At 52.1% G+C, this 18,488-nt stretch overlaps 8 protein-coding genes across 12 annotated transcripts; all 8 read right to left on the bottom strand.

Moving 5' to 3' along the window:
* Positions 1-568: 568 nt before the first annotated feature.
* ABB37_05406 (hypothetical protein) lies at positions 569-2,164 on the bottom strand (the record flags this gene model as incomplete). 2 transcript variants are annotated; one of them, XM_015803403.1, is made up of 1 exon in its annotated part: positions 569-2,164. In XM_015803403.1, the coding sequence occupies exon 1, from the start codon at positions 1,973-1,975 to the stop codon at positions 569-571; it is 1,407 nt and encodes a 468-aa protein (XP_015658045.1). In that variant the 5' UTR covers positions 1,976-2,164. The 2 variants fall into 2 exon arrangements, with proteins under 2 accessions (XP_015658045.1, XP_015658044.1); XM_015803402.1 differs by having other exon boundaries at positions 569-2,155.
* A 361-nt stretch (positions 2,165-2,525) lies between these two features.
* Positions 2,526-3,321, bottom strand: ABB37_05407 (putative mitochondrial hypothetical protein; the record flags this gene model as incomplete). Its single annotated transcript, XM_015803404.1, has 1 exon — positions 2,526-3,321. The coding sequence occupies exon 1, from the start codon at positions 3,228-3,230 to the stop codon at positions 2,526-2,528; it is 705 nt and encodes a 234-aa protein (XP_015658046.1). The 5' UTR covers positions 3,231-3,321.
* Positions 3,322-3,843: 522 nt separating this feature from the next.
* On the bottom strand, positions 3,844-4,711 carry ABB37_05408 (hypothetical protein; the record flags this gene model as incomplete). Of its 2 annotated transcripts, none has more annotated exons than XM_015803406.1 (1): positions 3,844-4,711. In XM_015803406.1, the coding sequence occupies exon 1, from the start codon at positions 4,642-4,644 to the stop codon at positions 3,844-3,846; it is 801 nt and encodes a 266-aa protein (XP_015658048.1). In that variant the 5' UTR covers positions 4,645-4,711. The 2 variants fall into 2 exon arrangements, with proteins under 2 accessions (XP_015658048.1, XP_015658047.1); XM_015803405.1 differs by having other exon boundaries at positions 3,844-4,682.
* Positions 4,712-5,125: 414 nt separating this feature from the next.
* Positions 5,126-6,400, bottom strand: ABB37_05409 (hypothetical protein; the record flags this gene model as incomplete). 2 transcript variants are annotated; one of them, XM_015803408.1, is made up of 1 exon in its annotated part: positions 5,126-6,400. In XM_015803408.1, the coding sequence occupies exon 1, from the start codon at positions 6,266-6,268 to the stop codon at positions 5,126-5,128; it is 1,143 nt and encodes a 380-aa protein (XP_015658050.1). In that variant the 5' UTR covers positions 6,269-6,400. The 2 variants fall into 2 exon arrangements, with proteins under 2 accessions (XP_015658050.1, XP_015658049.1); XM_015803407.1 differs by having other exon boundaries at positions 5,126-6,391.
* A 480-nt stretch (positions 6,401-6,880) lies between these two features.
* ABB37_05410 (putative DNA polymerase delta subunit 2) lies at positions 6,881-8,878 on the bottom strand (the record flags this gene model as incomplete). Its single annotated transcript, XM_015803409.1, has 1 exon — positions 6,881-8,878. The coding sequence occupies exon 1, from the start codon at positions 8,618-8,620 to the stop codon at positions 6,881-6,883; it is 1,740 nt and encodes a 579-aa protein (XP_015658051.1). The 5' UTR covers positions 8,621-8,878.
* Positions 8,879-9,914: 1,036 nt separating this feature from the next.
* ABB37_05411 (putative mitochondrial Gtp-binding protein) lies at positions 9,915-10,713 on the bottom strand (the record flags this gene model as incomplete). Its single annotated transcript, XM_015803410.1, has 1 exon — positions 9,915-10,713. The coding sequence occupies exon 1, from the start codon at positions 10,563-10,565 to the stop codon at positions 9,915-9,917; it is 651 nt and encodes a 216-aa protein (XP_015658052.1). The 5' UTR covers positions 10,566-10,713.
* A 1,162-nt stretch (positions 10,714-11,875) lies between these two features.
* Positions 11,876-13,496, bottom strand: ABB37_05412 (hypothetical protein; the record flags this gene model as incomplete). Its single annotated transcript, XM_015803411.1, has 1 exon — positions 11,876-13,496. The coding sequence occupies exon 1, from the start codon at positions 13,337-13,339 to the stop codon at positions 11,876-11,878; it is 1,464 nt and encodes a 487-aa protein (XP_015658053.1). The 5' UTR covers positions 13,340-13,496.
* A 455-nt stretch (positions 13,497-13,951) lies between these two features.
* Positions 13,952-18,222, bottom strand: ABB37_05413 (putative mitochondrial hypothetical protein; the record flags this gene model as incomplete). 2 transcript variants are annotated; one of them, XM_015803413.1, is made up of 1 exon in its annotated part: positions 13,952-18,222. In XM_015803413.1, the coding sequence occupies exon 1, from the start codon at positions 15,374-15,376 to the stop codon at positions 13,952-13,954; it is 1,425 nt and encodes a 474-aa protein (XP_015658055.1). In that variant the 5' UTR covers positions 15,377-18,222. The 2 variants fall into 2 exon arrangements, with proteins under 2 accessions (XP_015658055.1, XP_015658054.1); XM_015803412.1 differs by having other exon boundaries at positions 13,952-15,667.
* Positions 18,223-18,488: the final 266 nt, after the last annotated feature.

An 18,488-nucleotide genomic window follows, 5' to 3' on the forward strand; every position in this document is an offset into this window, starting at 1 on the left:
ACGAGCAAAAATATCTTCTTTGTTAGGTGCTACAAAGAAAAAAGAAAAAAGAAACAGAAAGGCACGAGCAAGATAGAATGGATGAGTTGCAACGCATACTCGTCACGGAACGGCAAACGACACTTCTTCAAGTGCGCATGCACGCCCTTTTTTAAAGCTGACACAAGAGTTGCCAACGGCGTGTCGCCGAGTAGATGCCACCGCTGTTCGCTTTGCATACAACCAGCGGTACAGTTTTCTCGTTTTGCTACGACATAACACAATGCAGCACACACACACACACACCTTAACGTCTGTTCAGTAATAAAAGATTTTTCTTTTTTGTTGTTGTTTCCCACGTTATGTTGCTGTAGTTGATGTTTCAATCGTTCGTGAATAGCGGAGGGATAAATTAAACGAGGTAAAATAGCTGACGCAAATCGGGGAAGTTCTGAGATACGCATTGTCTTGACAAAAACTCAAAACAAAAATAAAACAGAGTAGCTGGAGAAAGGAGTAAACGTCAAATAAATCGATGCGACGCAATGAACTTGAACCACTTTTAAGCCTTTTAGACCCCGTGATCTGCTCAAGAGTAGTTGCCTTTGTTGGTAACCCCGAAAGCGGGGTGATCGTCCTTCCAGTCGTCCCAGGCGCTGTCCTTCTGTCGTTTGCGCTCCTCCACGCCGTCCGGGCCAATACGGGCATCCTCCTCTGCCTGCTGCTGCTGCCTACCCTGGGCCTCGTCCATTTGACGTTGGATGTCCGCCATTTCCATCGCCGCAAACTCCTGCAGCGTCATGGTGGGCGCGTTTCTGTCTACCATGAGTTCGTTGCGCACCTGCTGACGATAGAGCCGCTGATTCGCCACGCTGCCGAGCGCAACGGACGATGTCGCTGCCGGGGCGGGCATCGTCTGCGTGATTCCGCCGGACTGCAAGATGTCGCTGGCTCGTACCTGCTGCGGCTGATCGATCGTGCCTGCCGTCATCATTCCACCAGATAAAATTGTGTAGGTGTGCCGCCCCAGCGACAGCTCCCCGCGGCGCACGGCGTCCATGGTGGCCTGATACTCCTTCGAGATTGCAGCCCGCTGTGCGGGATCCAGCGCCTCCAGCATGCTCAGCTCGCGCGACGAAATTTGCAGCTGATGGCATGCTTCGTAGATGGACCACTTCAGTCGGGCCAGTGCACGTTCGCGCAGTGCCTCCTCCTCCTCACCACCCGTCTCCTCCGCTGCTTCGCCGTCCTCTTCCATCAGCTCCCGCATGCGTCGGCGCTTCGCACGCAAATAGCCCACCTTGTCCTCTTCCGCCCTCCACGCCGCCTTCAGGCTGGTAAGGGTGCGGGAAAGCTCAATGCGTTGGGTACGCTGATCAGGGCGGTAGACCGAGTACGTGTTCAACGTCTTTTCATCCACCAACTCCACGTTCTGCATCCATTCAAAAAATATCTTGAACCAGGCGTGGGAGCGGGCGAGTGCCTCTTGCCGGGTCAGTGATCGCAGGCCTTCCTCCTGCAAGCTGTGCGAGGTCAACCGGGCAGTCTCGCCCGCCGACTGCGTCGTCTGGACGTCGTCGATCTGTCTTTGCTCTCCGTGACGCAAGGCTTCTTCGCCGCGCATCCGTTCTGCATTCGCACTCCGTCCCTCTGCAGCTTGAATTCCGCCCCGTCCATCATTAGCTGACGGAGCCGGACCCTGAACGCGCTGATACAGGTCGGCGATGATGTACGGCGTCCACACCATTTCCAACGCGGTGGTGGAGTAATCCTCCAACTCGTCATTAGGCGAGAAAGCGCCCACAGCGGACAGGTGCCGCCAGAACTGCTCGAATTCAGCGATCAGCCTTCGAATTGCCGCGCTGAGAAGGGGGTCCGTGCTGGCCAGGGTCGTGTTCACGATGTTGCTTGTGTAGTCATCGCAGAGGCTGGTGAAGTGACCTTTCACGGTGACGTGGTCACGCGACGGGTCCGCTGCGGTCGCAGAGGAAGACATGCTTTCCCTTTCAGCCGATTCGTTTGCCGGCAGACACGCAAAGGAAACAGTAAGCGGATGCACTCGCTTCGTTTGCGAGAGAGACCACACAAAAAGAAAAGGGAAAGAAGGGAAAAAATAAAGCGCAAGCCGAATGTAAGTTGCCCGCGTCTCGTCTTCCAAATGATGTGCTTTTCCTTCTTGAAGGACTTGCAGTTGAGAAACGGAAAAGGAGAGAAAACGAAGGTGAGGAGTGAAGCTTTCATCGCGACGCAGGGAGCAAGCGGAACAGGACGGAAATAAAAGCATGGAAAAAGGGTGGGCTTCTCAGGAACATCTTCACCTTGACTTGATCGGTTCAGCAGTCATTGTGGTGTTGCGCTTGAATTCGCGCTTCCCCGTTTTGGCGTTGACGTAAGACACTGCGTACTTTTCTACCCGTTTGTTCGCTATTGGATAAACTGTGAAACCTTGGTGTCGAAAAGGTTCTGTGAGGAAGGTCTTTTGCTTCGCACGCGGACATGTGTGCTGCACCTCGCCCATAAATGAAGGAAAGAAATGCCGTAGCCGATTATCCGGTGAAGCGGGGGCCGGGACCAGGCTTGCGTCGAAAGGCCAGCTCCACCGTTGGGTGTTCCACCATTTTTTGTTGGCGAAATCGATCGAAAACAGTCGGTTCCTTCACCTTCTTCTTGGTCGCGTCGTCCTTCTTCGTGTCCGCCGTTGCATCTTCCTGGGCATCCGCTTCTAAGTCGTCCGCGTCGATCCCGGTGCCGGGGCGCGCCTGTGCCCGTGCCTCACGCCAGCCGCGAACCCTCCCGTCTGCTGGCGGACTGTCCACGAAGTCCCGCGGTGCCACCATCGCCGCGCGCTCTGCAAAGCGGACGGTCCATATTTCCGCCACCACCTTGTTTTTGCTCATCAACGCACTGCGGCGCAACGAGGAGCAGAGGGATATCTTCATGGCCGTGCGGGAGGAAAAGGGGATGGGCGAGCTATCGTCGTTCAGCTCCCCCCACATTTCCTCGCCAAGCGCCAGCGCCTCCTCCCGCTCGTCGGGCTGATGGCTGCGCGCGAGTTGAACGATCAGACGGCTCTCCGTTTCGATTGTCTTAAAACGCGGCAGCTTCTCGCGCATCTGCGCGTCGAGTTTGCGGCGCAGCTCCAGCACGCTCTCGTTGGGGTTACCGATATTGTAGAACTGTCTCCGCAGCGGCGTCGCTGTCCAGGCAGCCCCGGCAAAGCCGGCAGCGGAGAACAGCCGCGTTACCCGCATGTCTACTTTTTTGCGTACGAGCTTGAGTTCCGAAGCTGTGGAACGATAATATATATATAACAGCCCGCGCCAAATAACGTGTGTTCTGAACTACGCAAAGACGGGAAGAGAACGTAAGTGTATCCGAGAGGAGAAGAAAAAAAGGGGTCGGAAATAAAGCAAGCCTAAAGAGAACACCGCGCTTCGAGGAGTTGTTAGAGAAGTAATGGGTCACACATATATGTTGCGCGAAAATGCTTGCATCTGCATTCGCAGTGTCTGAGCAAAACATACACAAAACTTCGCCTCTTTCTCTCATGTTCGTCACCAAAAAAATGCATATATACTGTGATGTGTTGTTGCTGTTTTTAATCGTAGAATGCAATTAAGCGACTTATCTGATTGTGCAATTTAAAAGCGAAAAGTGAAGAGGGAAAGCAATAGCGCGGACGCCAATAATTGCTGTGTGGATGTCACAGCACATCTTTCACTTTCCCTCCTTTCAACGCTAACTATGCCTTACCTTGAGCAGAGAAAGCCATCAGCGATAGCAGATGGGGGTCCGTGCGGAGATGCACGCGAGAAGGCGATGGCGTCTCTCTCCGTCTTGTTCTCATTCCCATTCTCTGGCCGCTTACATGTCCTCAAAATCGTGGTCCTGCACCTCCGCCTCGTCTGCGACTTGCAGGGTTTCATCCACAAGGCTGCACAGGTTGCTGATGTAGCCCACCTCCTCAATGTCCATCGGCCTAAATGTAACAAGGTTGAAGTCGGTCAGCAACGCACCAATCTGGCGAGACATAGCACGGAAGCGCGGAGGCAGGCGCGAGAGGTCCATGTAGTCAAAGTCGCACATGCAGAAGTGCTCCAGGACGCCGTTTTCCTTGAACTCTTTACTCAGCAAATCGCACTTGGTCAGCACGTTGATGAAAGGGCAGTCGAAGCAGACCATACTCGACAAGGAGAACATGCAGCCCGCAATGAACTTGCCGCTGTCTGCCGTGGTCGCCAAGGCGTCTAAAAGGTACAGCACCGTCGTGTAATAGCCTTCTTGTTGGAGGAGACGCACGAACGCTGGCACGGCCGGCTGGTTCGACAGCACCTCCACCTGTCCTGGCATGTCAACTATAATGAAGTCCTCCGCATAGTCGCCGAGCTGCTGGGACACCCACGTCGCACCGGCCGTGACAAGGTACTCCATGCAAAACACAAGTCCACCATTTGGCCCAAGTCCTTTTCCCTCCATGGCGTCGTCTAGCGAGATGAGGTTGCGAATGTCAATCGACGGCTCGTAGGGCAGCTCGTCCGCCGCAGGGTCCATGTTGACGATGTGTGTGGAGCGGTGCATGCTGGTGTAATGCTCCGCAAGGACGCTGCACAGTGTGCTCTTGCCAGAGCCCGCCGGTCCAATAACAACGACCGCGTACTTTCCCATCGCTGCTGTGCTCTTTTTGGGCTTTGTTCTTTCTGTTCTTCGGCACCGCGCCGTCGAGGTCAACAGCTAGAAGAAGAGGGAGGAATAAAAAGTTGCGCAGAGAAGTTGAAGCGCGTCCTTTCCCCGGCACGACTCCGTTTCTCAATATGACAACAAAAGAGAGGAGCCTTTTCTCGCCGAAGGCGTTGCACGCGTGCCGACGAGACAGACGCACCGTTTACGTTTGACTGTGAAATTCAGAATTCGCTCAGCATGCGGCTTTTCCCCCGTTCTGCGTTTCGCTTTACTGCGGTATCAATGTATTTACTTATTTTATCTTTGGCAAGTGTAGGCGCGTATGCGGCCATGCGAGAAGCGTCGTAGTACACTAAAAACGGAAAAGGTGTTCCGTTCAGCACAAACGTAGAGAGCAACAGATGAGCAAAGCAGCCACTCATTTTCTTTTAACAAGACCAAACACAACCTGCCGCACCAAAACCGATCACCGCACTCCACCCTTTTCGCGCTGCCGCTTTCCGTTGTTGCTTGTCCCTTTTACAAGAGAAGCGCTCATGAACACAGGTGGGAAGGCGGGGATGCCACCAGGAGGACGCAGCGTGTTGCTGCTCACGGCAGCGGATGGTGCCGCCGAAGTCGGTGCAGAATGAGGTGCAGTAGGGTCAGCGTTTACAGCAGGTGTGGAAACTTGCGCTGGAGCTGCAGAGAACGCGGCTGAGTGATGCTTCTTCGACGCGGCCGTCTCCGGCACCGGGCCGTCCAGCTGCAGATCGCTTAGCCGAAAAGTCTTCACAACGGAAAAGAGCGTCCACTGCAGCCGCCCCCGCAGCTCCTCGTCCGTCAGGAGGGCCGCCCGCCGTCGCGCCAGAGCCGCCTTCGCGTACTTCTTCTTCTCCTCGCACACGGTGTCCAGTAGGTACGACTGCGACTCTAAGTTCTCCAACCGACTCTCCACCTCCTCCTCGTCGAAGTTCAGCACCCGGCGGTAGGACTCGACAAGCTTCAAAAACGTGCTGTGTCGCACGTCGTCCTCCTGCAGGAAATGCATGAGGGGGTTGTGCCGCTGTTTGGCTTGCACGGCGGCGAGGAACTTGTCGCCGTACTTCGCCGTGTACTGCGCCGAGGTGGACAGCACGTCCATCAAGAACGCTGTCACATCGATCGTACCACCCCGTAAGTCGAGGGAGAAGTGATTTGGGAACGGGTCCTCCAGATAACGACGTGCCTCTGCCTCGGTTTGCCGCAGCAGTTCTTCTCGCTCCGGGTCGCTCTCCACCCCGGCAGTCCCGCCCATTGTCCGGGTAATAGCACCGGCCTTTATAGTCGTCGCCGCGGCTGCACTACCACCAGTTGCGCTTTCGCCTGCATTTTGCTCGCCTGCCTTCTGCGGGCGCAGCTCCGGATGCTGGCGGTACTCTGTCAGCTTACTGAGGAAATAGGGATAGAAAATGTGCGAGGTGTCGACAAACAAAAACTGATTCCGCTTGCTTGAGGCAAGCAGCTTGGCCACCATCTCGTCTGCCTTGCGTCGGTCAAGGCTGCTGAGGCGCGCAGCGAAGGCATCCACCTTCTCGCGCAGCTCTGGGCCGGGTACGACGATGGTGGGGAGCGCTTCCTCGTCCTCCATGCTGCACCGCCGCTTTACTGCTGTGCGTCCGAAAGCTAAATCGTATGTATATAAAAGAAAGCAAGCGCTTTGTAGGATCACACCTGTTGTTCCGCAACAGCGCAGAACGCAAGAATCCTTAACTTTCCCCACTCTCAAACGCAAAAAGAAAGAAGAGAAGAGAGGGGAGAGGAGAGAAGAATAAAAACAAAAAAAAGGAACAGTAAGAGGGAAGGCCTAATGAAGGAGCGCTGCAGCTCACCTCAGACATAAAAGAAAAAAAAAACATTGCAAAGACCGAATTTGAGTTTCTCTCCGCGGCGAAACCCTTTTTTGCTGTCTCTTTTGCCACTATCATCGTTGCAGACATCACTTGAGAGATGGTCCTTCCAAGAAAAGGAAAAGTGTGTTAGTTGTATCCTCCTTATATAAATGATAAGTGCATAAGAACAAAGCACTTTCTTTGGCGGCATCAAAAATGCTTAGACGCATTCAAAAAAGAGGAGAGAAGTTTTTTTTTAAGGTCAAACTGCGCACAGGTGCCAGTCCAATACGCTGAAACGCGTCATCACCCATTCAAATAATGTGGCGTCGTGTTTTCCTTTTCTTGTTTTCTCTCGCTCACTCACTCTTTCATGGAACGGTGAAGTTCACAGCAGTCGTCTCTAGTGTGGGCGAATTGACGTCCATCAAGACAAGCGCACCAGAACGAGCAAACGAAGGAACGCAGATCAATCGCACACCAGCCCCCGCACCTTCCGTCTCGGTCTCTTCGTTTGCCGACTCCGTCTTCTGCTTTCCCGCCTCTTTCGCTGCTTCTGCTCCTGCGTAGCTGTGGTGCGTCTCCGCGTACATCTTCTCCAGCGTGGCAAAGCGCGTCTCAAACCGCGGTTGGTCGCACGCCACCATGCAGTGCGGTGTCCGCTCGAACAGAAAAGGATCACGCTTGCAAAACGGGTAGCTGAAGAGGGTGTTAGGGGCAGTGGGGCACGCACACCCACTCTCAATCACAAGGCTCATCGTATCAAGTCGGGTGGGGAAGCGCGACTCACGCGCCACGTCGTTGATGTTCTGCCCAGAGGTGACGAAGACGTTCACCCCGTCACTCACCTCCGACCTGTGCTTTTTCTTGTCCGATCCCTCTTCCGCCCCGCTCTTCCACGCACAGGCCGGGGGCAGCGCCGTGAAACAGAACGGATTTGACACGAGTCGCAGAGTGGAGTGCCGCGCGGCTTTCGGAAGCAGCACTGGGTGCAAGGGCTGCTGCGGCTGAAAAGCATCCGACATGTCGTTGTCTCCCGGCATCATCTCCACCTCGACCGAGCTCACCACGCGCTCTAGCACCACGTCGAGCTCGCGCATCAACGCGGCGGAGGTGACAATGCCAGCCTGCGCCTTGTCGTCGTTCATCCGCACGTGATCGGACGGGTCCAGCTTCACCTTTTTCTTGAGCTTGAGCTCGTCCGTTGGCGCAATGCTGTCACCGCCGATCACCAAGCGGGTGACGTGCTTCGCTTTTGTGCGCAACGCGGCGTTGCTCGTGCCTCCACAGAGGAAATCGACCAACAACTCCAACGAGGCACGCGCTTTCGCCACGGCGGCGTGTTCCTCTCTGCTGCCGTCGCGCGGGAGATTGATGCTCAGCCCGCTCACGAAAGCAATGTAGCAAGGCTCGATAGCGCTGTCTGTGATGTGCGCCAATGATCGGGGTACGTAGGAAGAGCGCAGATCACCCGCGAAAGCGTAACGAATGACTGCGATGCTACCATTCGCGAGCAGATTGCCGTAGATGCCGAGCACCACACCCGTGCAAAAGCGCTCCGGATTTAGCCCCTGCAACAGCACGCGACCGCTGCTGTCCTCCAGCATCAATTCGTCCGCGCTGTTGCAAACACTGTATTGCTCATTCTCCGCCGCAAGGGCCTGGCCGCCGTTGCTCAACTCCCCTTCCTCGTTCATCATCCCCGAAACGGCGTCTTTTGCGTCTAGGGGAACGGACTCCACCGCACCTCCGCCGTCGTCGTCGTTGTCCTCGTCGCCGGCGTCGATACGCACCAGCTCGCGCTGATACTCATCCAGAAACCGAGGCAGCATTTTCATGTTCTTGTAGACTACACCGACGCAAATAGCCGGAACGCCAGGCTGCAGCTCCAGCACACGCCGCGGATCCAGCAATCCGGCACTACTCACGCCGTTGGCTGCGTGCTGCGTGACGATGTGCTGAATAGCTCGAATTGCTGGTGTGTACTGCGCTTCAAGGCGGCAGCGGTACATCGGAGCATACTGCTGTGTGAATTCAAGCGAACGCAGTAGAAAGCGCTGGTGTGTGCGCACAATCGGGCACGCATCGCGCGTTTCGACTGCACTCGGCATTACTGTAAACGAGAAAAATGAAGAAAGCCACCGTGATTATTACGTTGCGTTATTTGCTTTCTTCCTTTCTATGCTGTCAGTCGTCTATGTTGATGTATTTATGGGAGTCGCGATGTGCCTGTCGTGCACTATACTTGAAAATGCGACTGTGCGTTTTTTGTCTTTTGCGGTTACTGCTAGTTCTGAGTTGACTACGATGTGCTCACCGCTTCATCATCCTCAAATAAACTGCACCACCAAATGGGTGATCCAATCCGCTGGAGGCATTGGAATGGCAATCGAAGAAAGGAGACCAAAAAAAAGGGAGAGCATAGAGGTGAGTTATTTATCCCGTAGTGCCAAAGAGAAAAGGCAGGTGGCAACGATCTGTTTTTTTAGTTGCAGCGTTCGAGGCGGCTGTGAGAAAGCGGGGAATCATTGCCCTTCCTTTTTCTTTTGCCCCGCTCTCGTCTCATTGGAAGATAACACGACCTGTAGCCAACTCGTAGTAAGGCACAACGAGAACGGCAAACGCCAAGAGGAAAAATATTCTTTTTGCGGCGGTTCGCTGAAAAAGACGTCCCGTTCTCGCGTGTGTGTTTTTCTTTAATCCGAATAACACCGCAAAGCCTCGAGCTCCGTCGGCGCTAACGGCATTCTTTTAACGCGTTATATTGTCACCCATCGGAAGGTTACAACCCGCTGATGGCCGCTTTCCTTTTGAGGGGCGCTACATATATGTGGTTACCGTCGTGTGTTTTTTCTAGCATTTTCTGCTCTCCACTCGTGATTGCGGGTGATTGCGTGGGCACGTGATGCGTGTATGAACGTTTCAAACGCAGCTTTTATCTCTGCACTGGGCCTTGAAAGAAATATAAAAACCTTCTTCCACGAGCACATCGCTTTTCCCTTTCCTCTCAGTATCTGGCAACCGGGCTTAAAGACGGACAGGCGCTCTAAATAAAGACACTAGGCTCACAACGTTCCGTTTTCTTCCCCCCCCCCCTCCGCTCGGCACGACAAAAAGCGAAGAGAAAAGAGGACGGCACTGAAGCGAAAAGTGGAAACAAAAGAAAAAAGAAACGTTTCTTCTCTATGAAACACAAATTGCCCGCACGCATACCTGCACAAATACACACACGCCATCACCAGTATAAGTCCTCTTTAATACCAAAACAAAAGAACGAAAACATGAAAAAAACGGCCTTTTTAAATAATACTTCAAATTAAATCAGGAGATATCGCATCCCCTTCTTACGGTTTACCTTTCTTTTTCTCAACACGAGAAGAAGCTTTTCTTTGGAGAAGAAAAGTGTTAGTCGTCATCGCCCATCGGCAGTGGCGCGCTCTCAATGAGGGCCTGACCAGCCTCCAGCTGGGCCATCTGCTCGGCCGTCATGGCAATCTCTGGCGCCTCCGTCACCGGCATCTCCACCAGCGTCAGGTCCGGATCGTTGGCGAGCTTCTTCGCGAGCCACACGAACGGCTTCTCGAAGTTGTAGTTCGACTTGGCAGAGATGTCGTAGTACTGGAGACCCTTCTTGCGGTGGAAGGTGATCATCTTCGCCTTGACCTGGCGGTCAGCGCAGTCTACCTTGTTTCCTACCAGCACGATCGGGATGTTGTCGCATACGCGCGTGATATCGCGGTACCAGTTGGGGACGTTCTTGTAGGTGTTACGGCTGGTCACATCGAACATGATGATGGCGCACTGGCCTTCAACGTAGTAGCCATCGCGCAAACCACCAAACTTCTCCTGACCGGCGGTATCCCAGCAGTTGAAGCAGATCTTGCCACGGTTGGTGAAGAAAGTCAGCGGGTGCACGTCCACGCCGACGGTGGCGACGTAGCGCTTTTCAAACTCACCGGTCAAGTGGCGCTTCACGAAGGTCGTCTTACCCGTGCCACCGTCGCCGACAAGGATCAGCTTGAAGGTCGCAACGCAGTCCGAGGGTGCCTGCTGCATTTTTGAAAGTCGCGTAGAGGATGAGTGAACACGCTCAAGGAGAATTACCGGAAGTCACCTGACACTATCAAGGCTTCTTGCTTCTTAGTGAAGAAAAGGAGATGGAAAGCGACGCTTTATCTCTGTTCCAGTTACAGGTTCAAAAATCTGCATGTAAATCGATGTGAAGAGGGGTTTAAACGAAAAAATATATATATTTATGTTCCACACAGTAAGAGCGAACACGTCGGCAACGAGATGAGTGCGGCGTTTCGTTGGTTGTAGACAAAGAAAGAAGAAGAAAGAAGGGCCGGGAGCAAAGCAAAAGATATGGATGAAGAAGAAGCCATGCGAACAGAAGTGCCTGTCGAAAAGACGTGTATTTGGTTCCAAAGGGCCTACGTTGGTGGATTCCTTTATGGACACGCAGAAGATACCATCTGCAAAGAAAACAGTACGCCACAACAAGGGATTAACGAGCGAGAAAGGGACGACAAGGACACATCGGTACGAGGCAGACCCTCCATGGCCGTCAAAGAAACGTGGCTGTGTGGTAAACCACGGACAGAAAGACACGAAAATGCGGCCATCACATTTTCCTTTTATGCCTCTCGTTGTTGTTGATGTTGCTGATGGTGCGGAGCATCAAGACACAGGAAAGTCGTAGGGCCTTGTCTGAGATCAAACAAAGAAATAAGAAACAAGAAGAGGTCGGCGGGTACTATAGAACATTAAACAACAAACGCCGACGCCTTCACCTCTACGCATTGAACTTTTCTCTTTTTCTTGAGGCAAGAAAGTACACATCATCACAACATCTTGAAGAGAACATAATGCCTGATCAATACGGGCACATCAGAGTCCATCAGCTCTGAAACCACAAGCATCGTAGAAGCAGGGCTCTCTTATCATGTGCCTCAACAATTGAGCTGTTTCCGGTCTTTCAAAAGAGATCAAAAAGAAGGGGAAAAAGCGCGAAGGACTTTTCTCCCCAGTCCTGCAATGTGAGCTTCGCGGTAACAGAGGAGGATTCTTTGTTTCACGGCGGAAATTTGAAAGATTTACGCGCTTCAATAAGCATCGCCGCTGATGCGCTCGACCGCTCAGGCGCATATGTGTGCGTGTGTGTCAGTGCACATGGAAGAAAGACGCACGCAAATTCTAGAAGAAGAAAATACAAAACTGGGTGTGGGAAATCGTTAGTTCAGGAAAGCAGAAGCTCGCGGTTGCGCCAATAACAAAAAAGAATTGCGCAACTGACGTTACCACAGGTGGAGGGCTTTTTTCTATCGTGCGACTGTCGTCCTCATTCCCCGCAGACACCACTTTTGTTAGATGTCGCTGTCGTCGGAGCCGCTGTAATCGCTGGAGTCGTCAGAGCTAAACTCGCCGCTGCTGGTGGAGGAAGTCAGCTCGCTGTCATCGGTGTCGGAGTCATCCGCACCATCCGTATCATCATCGGCCTTGGCACCCTGTGCCTGCGGCCGCGGCCGCTCTCCTCCCGCAGCCGGCGGCCGATTCCCACCCGCCACGCGCGGCCGACGCATTTGATTGACAAGAGACTCCTCATCGTTGTTGTCGTCACTGCTTCCCGCGTTACCAGAGCCCGCAGCGCGACTACGCCCCAGTGCATTTTGCGGCCGCTGCTGTTGCTGGGCGTGCTGCCGCGCTGGCGGCCTGCCACCGTCGCTGTCTGTGGTCTCCTCCCCAGATGAGGTCGAGTCATCGACGCTGCTGCCCTCCTCCGCCGCGTTGCGGATGCGCGCGCCACCGCGGCCGCGCGGGCCGGAGGCGTCCTCGTCGTCGTCGCTCATCATCGGCACAACACCACCGCCCCCGCGCCGGCCGCTGGGGCGGTGCTGCGACGGCGCATTCGCACCATCGCCTCGAATGTTCTTCAACTCCTCCTTGCGCAGCCGCTCCCGCATTACCTTCAGCTTTGTCTCCTGCTCCTCCAGCAGTGTATCCTCTTTGGCGTTAAACTTGGCCACCTGATTCTCCAAGAACTCTAAATTACGGTACTGCTCCAGGTAGCTTACGAAGTGGGCCTGCAGCTTCTTCTCGTGGTTCTCGTACTCCTTCAAAAATGCCGGGTTCGTCGCCATGGCGCTCCGGTACTGTTTTTGGGCGCGCTCAAACTGGGTTTTCTTGTTCTCGATCTTCTGCTCGAGGTTACCCTCGTCGGCGTTGAGATTGACAATGCTCTGCTGATACTGCTCGACCTGCTGTGTGACGTTCGACAGCAACTCCCGCAGGCGCCGCTCAAACTCGCCGACCTCTGTCGCGCGCGACAGAATGCGCTGCCGGTCGGCGCGGGAGTTCAGCTCTCCCTCCACGAGAAAGAAGAGACTGCTGCCATCGGTGGTCAACTCACTGCACAGCTGCTGCACCGCCTTGGCATCACTCACGTTTTTCTGCGCCGCCATTTGCTGCAGAGAGGTGAAGTCCGGCTCGTCAGCGTCGGTAGCTTTCATCGCCTTTTTGAGTACGTTTGCCAGCTTCAGCATCTCCTGCACGGCGTGCCCGTCCGCCTGGTAGAGCTTCTTGACGTTCAGCTTGATTCGGCCTTTGGCGAGGGCTACCTCGCACACCTGTTTGAAAAATGTCACGCGGTTCTGCTCGCGCTCAATGTTAAAGGTCACCTCTGCGGAAGGCTCATAGCGGTTGATCAGCCAGTAGAGGCAGTCGGCAACCAGCTCCACATTCGGCTCACGAAAGGATTCCATGCTGATAAGACGAGGGTAGCCGAGCAGCCGCATCGTCTCCGAGAAGGAGCGCAGTTCTCTAAAAGACATTGTTACAGGCTGCAAATGTGTGTCTGCCTGTACGCGTACCTTTCTGGTGTCGAAACGAATATGCCGCGGAACACAACTGAAGGAGGCTCAGTATATTTTTTTTCTTTCTTGTGGAAGTTCTCTCAAGGGAAGTGATGCAGCGGCGAATAATGATTGCTTCGAAAAAAAAAAAGAAGAAAAGAGAGCGAAAAAAGACGCATTAAATGAGTTGCTGCATTTTAAAAGGTTCTTTTTTTCTTTTGAAATGACTGCTTGAGAGTCAGCGAGAAAAAAAGACCTTTCTTCTTCTTTCCTAATGAGACCTTTACTTGACGCAGAAAGAAAACATGCTGCTACGTCGATTTTCAACTTTCAAAGATGCGAGAGTGCTGCTGTGGGTGACGTTCAGATAAAAAAATTTGTTGCTGAAAATGGATTCTGTGGGAATGGGAAATAAACTTAACCGTGTAAAGCTCTGGCGCCTAGCGAAGTTTACGGCGCGACAGCTTCCCTTAAAAAAAAAAAATGTAGCAGCAGGCCTGACAAAAGCTTCAACACGCAAAAAAAAAATATTCAAAAGGTTGGAAGTGGTGCCTCAGAGACTGAAAGGTTTTTCTTCCTTCCTTTCACCTCTCAAACAAGAAAGACTTCGTCGGTGCTGCTGTCTTTTGTCTCGTTCGAACTGTTGGCTGTCTTGCTTTTGAGGCTCCTCTTCGGTTGTTTTCTTCGTGTCCCTCGCTGCGACTGGGTGGAATACTCTTCTGCCTCAAAAAATGAATCTTCTTCAAGCGCATCATCCTGGCTTTCATACTTAACTGTGGTCCTTTCCGTAGCGAGCACGTCGTCATCCAACTTGAACTCCTCGATGGCGGCAGCGCTGCCACTTTTCACAGCGTTCTGTTCTTTGAAGATGTCGTCAAAATCAAGGTCCATTAAATCAGGTGTGGCGGGGTTCTTGACCTTCTCACCCCGACCGTGACCCAGCGCCGCCTGCTCCTCCCCTCTCTCACCCGCTTCACCCGCCTCCCCCGCGGCAACAGTAGTCGTCGGCGAAGCGTCCATCGCAGCGTCTGCTAAAAGAAAAGTGTCATCTCCCATCAACGGATCCGTCTCCTGCTTGTGACGATAAATTGACTCTCGCATCCGCCGTTTTGCCTCCTCGTCGAAGAAGCGCGGGATAAGCTGCTCGCGCGGCGTCATCTCATCGTCGCCGTAGCGCAGCAGCGTGTGGTAGAGGGCGTCCCACGTCATGCACGCGTCGTTGCCAGCGCGATGCGCCGGCAGCGTCGGGGGTATGTGGAGCCACTGCACCAAATCTCCTAGCTTCCACGAAGGCGGGTGCTTGTCCACCGTGACAGGGCGGCGACGGTGCGCGTCGCGGATTAGATGGATGGTGTCACCAAAGACAAACGACGAAGGAAGCTCAAGCCCAAATTTCTCGAGTGTCCACTTTATGAGGGAGACATCGGCGAGCTTGCCGCCGTGAGAGAGCAGCAGGATGCGCTCCTCAGAGCCGGGAAGCTCATCTGGCTGCGGCGTCTGGACAAAGTTCAGAAAGCGCTCCCACGCCTCGACAAACGGAATTCCTTCCTTTGCGAGCATTTCGTCCGAGATGTGCGTCAGCTCCTCCACCCCGGGACCCTGCTTACGGCCGCACGCGGGCTGCACCAGACAAGAAAACGTTTCGTTGAGCAGCGGCGAATACAGACCCACCTCCGTGATGTCCTCCGTTGGACCATCTGAAGTGAACACCGGTGGGCCCGTAAACTCCATGTCGAAGCTAAACACACGGAACGGGACCGATAGGTATCGCTCGTAAACAAGCTGCTTCATGAGCTGAGCGCAAAGCCGCCCATCCATGGCAAGTAGCTTGGCCTCCGTCACACCACGACTTTCCAGCTGCGGTGCGTAGTGGTCGAGTAAAAAGCCGCGCTGCACAGCGAGAGGCGGCGTTATGCCAAGCTGAATTTGGGTGAGTGCCTCGAGGGGGTTGAGTGTGTTCTTCGTCACTCCAGACGACAGCCGTCGGGAGAAATACCTGAAAGATTTTCTTAGCATGATTGCGCTTGACGTGCGGCTATTGATTCGATGCCCAAAGCACAAATAAAAACTTCGCTTTAGCAGTGTTGTCGCTGAACTTTGATTGCTCCTTTGGGTAGAGCGCTAGTGACATGTGTTTATGTGTTTGCATGTGAATTCGATGAGTTACTTCCGTTGACCAGGTTATTTATGAGGAGTGTACGGGTTGTGTCGGCTTTACTTGCCTCGCAAGCATCTGCACTGTTGAACAGGAATCAACAAGGTGTTCCTCTTTGGAAGTTACACAACCTTCCCACGGAGCTAATCAGCTGCATGACAACAAAAGTATCATTCGATGGAGAGTGGAGAAAAAAGTATACGCAACGGCTCTTTTCCTGTTGTTGTTGCTATGCCGCGCGAGGTGAAAGAGGTTCCAACGAGGTTTGTTTACGAAACAAACACCCTTCCGCAACAGGAAGTATTAGGCTTCGCACCGTGCCACAAGAAAAGAAAAGCATTCACGTATTTTCTTCTCTCAAGACACGGTATCTCGGCGGACGCTGCCCACAGTGCGTCTTCGCGCGTTGCCGCCAAAGTGGCAGAGACCATAGTCGCTCGTAAACTGCAGCCTCTCTCCATTTTTTCCTCTCTTTTTGTTAATACCTTCCCTTGTGGACTTGAGTCGTACTATATAAATATAGACACACCCGTTGTATTATTTCTTCAGCACGCATCACGTATTGGACGATGTGCTGAGCGCTGACACGTTAGTGCGCAAAAGCCATCAAACGTCTTCTCAAATAAGCAATAAAGGAACGGACCACGCACACAAATTAAGTAAAAAAAATAGATACTTCCTTTCACATCCAAACTCAATTAAAAAGGTAGATAGAAGGTGAAACTACAAAAAAATAGGAAACCAAAAAGTGAAGTGATCTCTCATCTTCGCGCGACTGCTTTTCTGAACCGCAGCAGAGACCTGTTTGCACTCAAAGCTCAAAAGATGGTTCTTCATCCTCATCTCGATTGACCAACCCGTAAGCGTGATAATAAAACAGAAGGAGAAAAGTAAAAAAGGAAAACGGAGAAGTGAAAATCGAACAGTGAAAACAAAATACGCGTATTAGAATTATAAAAAGCGCATTTTCAAACAAGAAAGGAGTATTACATTTAACTATAGCTCTTTTTCTCTCAAATCAAAAGAGGCGTATGAGTTACGACACCTTCAAGAAAGAAATGTGCATCGATGAAATATCGACAAGCAAACCAATGCAGGTGATATTAAATGAGGACCCATGAAAATGTGCCCTGCGGCGTTTGCCGATCGTACGACAGTCTGCTACTAATGATGCGCCAGAAAACGAGGAGGAGCTCTTCAGAGCCAAAGGAAAAAAAGGCGCGTATCTTTTCAATGAACGTCTTGGTACTGCTAGCGCATACAACGAAAAGAAGAGAAAGGCAACAAAGGAACACTATAATCTACTTAAAGAGACAAAGGGAAAACTATTTCGTTTAGTTTTGTGGAATAAAAATCAAGACCGCTATTAGGGAGTAATATTAACCAGTCAAAACTAAAAGAGCAAGAAAAAAAAAACCCCGGCAACTCGACAACCAATTGTGCATTTGACAGCCTGAAATGGCGACACAGGAACTCACATACCACCGTCGGTCAGCTATTTGATGGCGTTGAAAAGCAAGCTCCACTGCGTTGGTCACATATCTTTTGTGTTCTGCTGTTATATATATAAACAAAAGAGGTTGAACTCTGTAATCTGTATAGAAAAGAGAACGAGGCTGAATGATCAAAATGATATCTGCATTTCACAGGTGCTTCCTGCTGCCTTTGTGATGAAGGGGGAGAGAAGTGTGAAAAAGAAGAAACGCCAACAAGCAAAAAAGGGTGCTGCTGCAACGTTTCGTCAGCCCTTTAACTTTTCATGTCTGTATTGCTCGCCTGTGAATGATCCATTAATCTCTGTTCACCCTTCGCGCACACCTACACAAACACATACATATATGACGGAACGTTGACGTGTAAAATCCATCGTGTAGTGAGGAGAAGGCACTTTTTGAATCATTATTTCCGTTTGGCGATTCTTTCCAGAGACACGCAAGGGCATCCGGCGAAAGGAAGCAAAAACGCAGTTCCGGTGCAGTAGCCTCCCTCTTTTCGACCACTGAAGCCGCAATGCACGTAAAAGTCGAGAGAAGAGCCCTTTTTCTTCTTGTTCTCGGCTTTAACTCTGTGAGATGCTCTTCCTTTACCCGTTTCAATGTTCTCGCATCCATTGACGAGTGAAAGAAAAGGAGAAAAAAGGAATACGGCTCCCGAGGTGCTCCCGGTTGTAGGTCTCGTTTGTTTTACGTCGCGTCCTTCGTTACAAATTTGAATGAATGCGGTTCAACGCACCGCAGCAGTGTCGTCGCGTCGCGCTACAAAGGGTAAGTCGGAGAGCAATAGTTAAAACCTAAAGTTCAGAGCACATTGAGAACAACAGCTCAGAAAAGGTATTACGCGTTTCAGATACAAAGAAGTCGCTGTATAAAATGAATTGAAGTGTGGCGTCGACCTATGCAGTGAGAAACATACAAAAAAGAGACGCAAAAGAAAAAGAACTAATCGGGAAAAAAGGGGGTGGAGGAGATACGCAAATCATCACAATGAAAACTTGGTTAGAGACAACGGCCCACGGTGAGTTTCATCTCAAGAAAAAGGTGCGTAGCACTGCAGAGCAAGATGCCCCTCCCACAGGAAACACTTGACGTGAGAGCAGCGCGTCACCGCTGAATGCATACTTTCTGGAGGAGAGCTGGTGGCGCGCGTGCTCAGCGAAGAAGAAAGCAAGATGATATACAAAGCAACGTGTTTGGGAAGAAGTGTTTCCTACTCACACCACAAACACATCAAAGAAGAGATATAAGGATACAGGTAAAAATCAAGAACAAAAACGAAAATAGAAGTAACAAAAGAAAGAGTAGAAATAAAGAAAAAGGAAAGGGGAAAGGGGGAGAGGGAGAGAGGGAGAGAGGGAGAGAGAGGAGGGCAAAATATATATACTGGCGCACAGAAGTTGTTTGCTTGGTCGCTTGCTGCAACTCCGATGTAACGCGGAAGCTCAAAGATGAAAAAGATGGGGAAAAAAGAACTCTG

The sequence above is a fragment of the Leptomonas pyrrhocoris genome (assembly GCF_001293395.1).
Source record: "Leptomonas pyrrhocoris isolate H10 chromosome Unknown, whole genome shotgun sequence".
In the NCBI taxonomy this organism is placed as follows: domain Eukaryota; phylum Euglenozoa; class Kinetoplastea; order Trypanosomatida; family Trypanosomatidae; genus Leptomonas; species Leptomonas pyrrhocoris.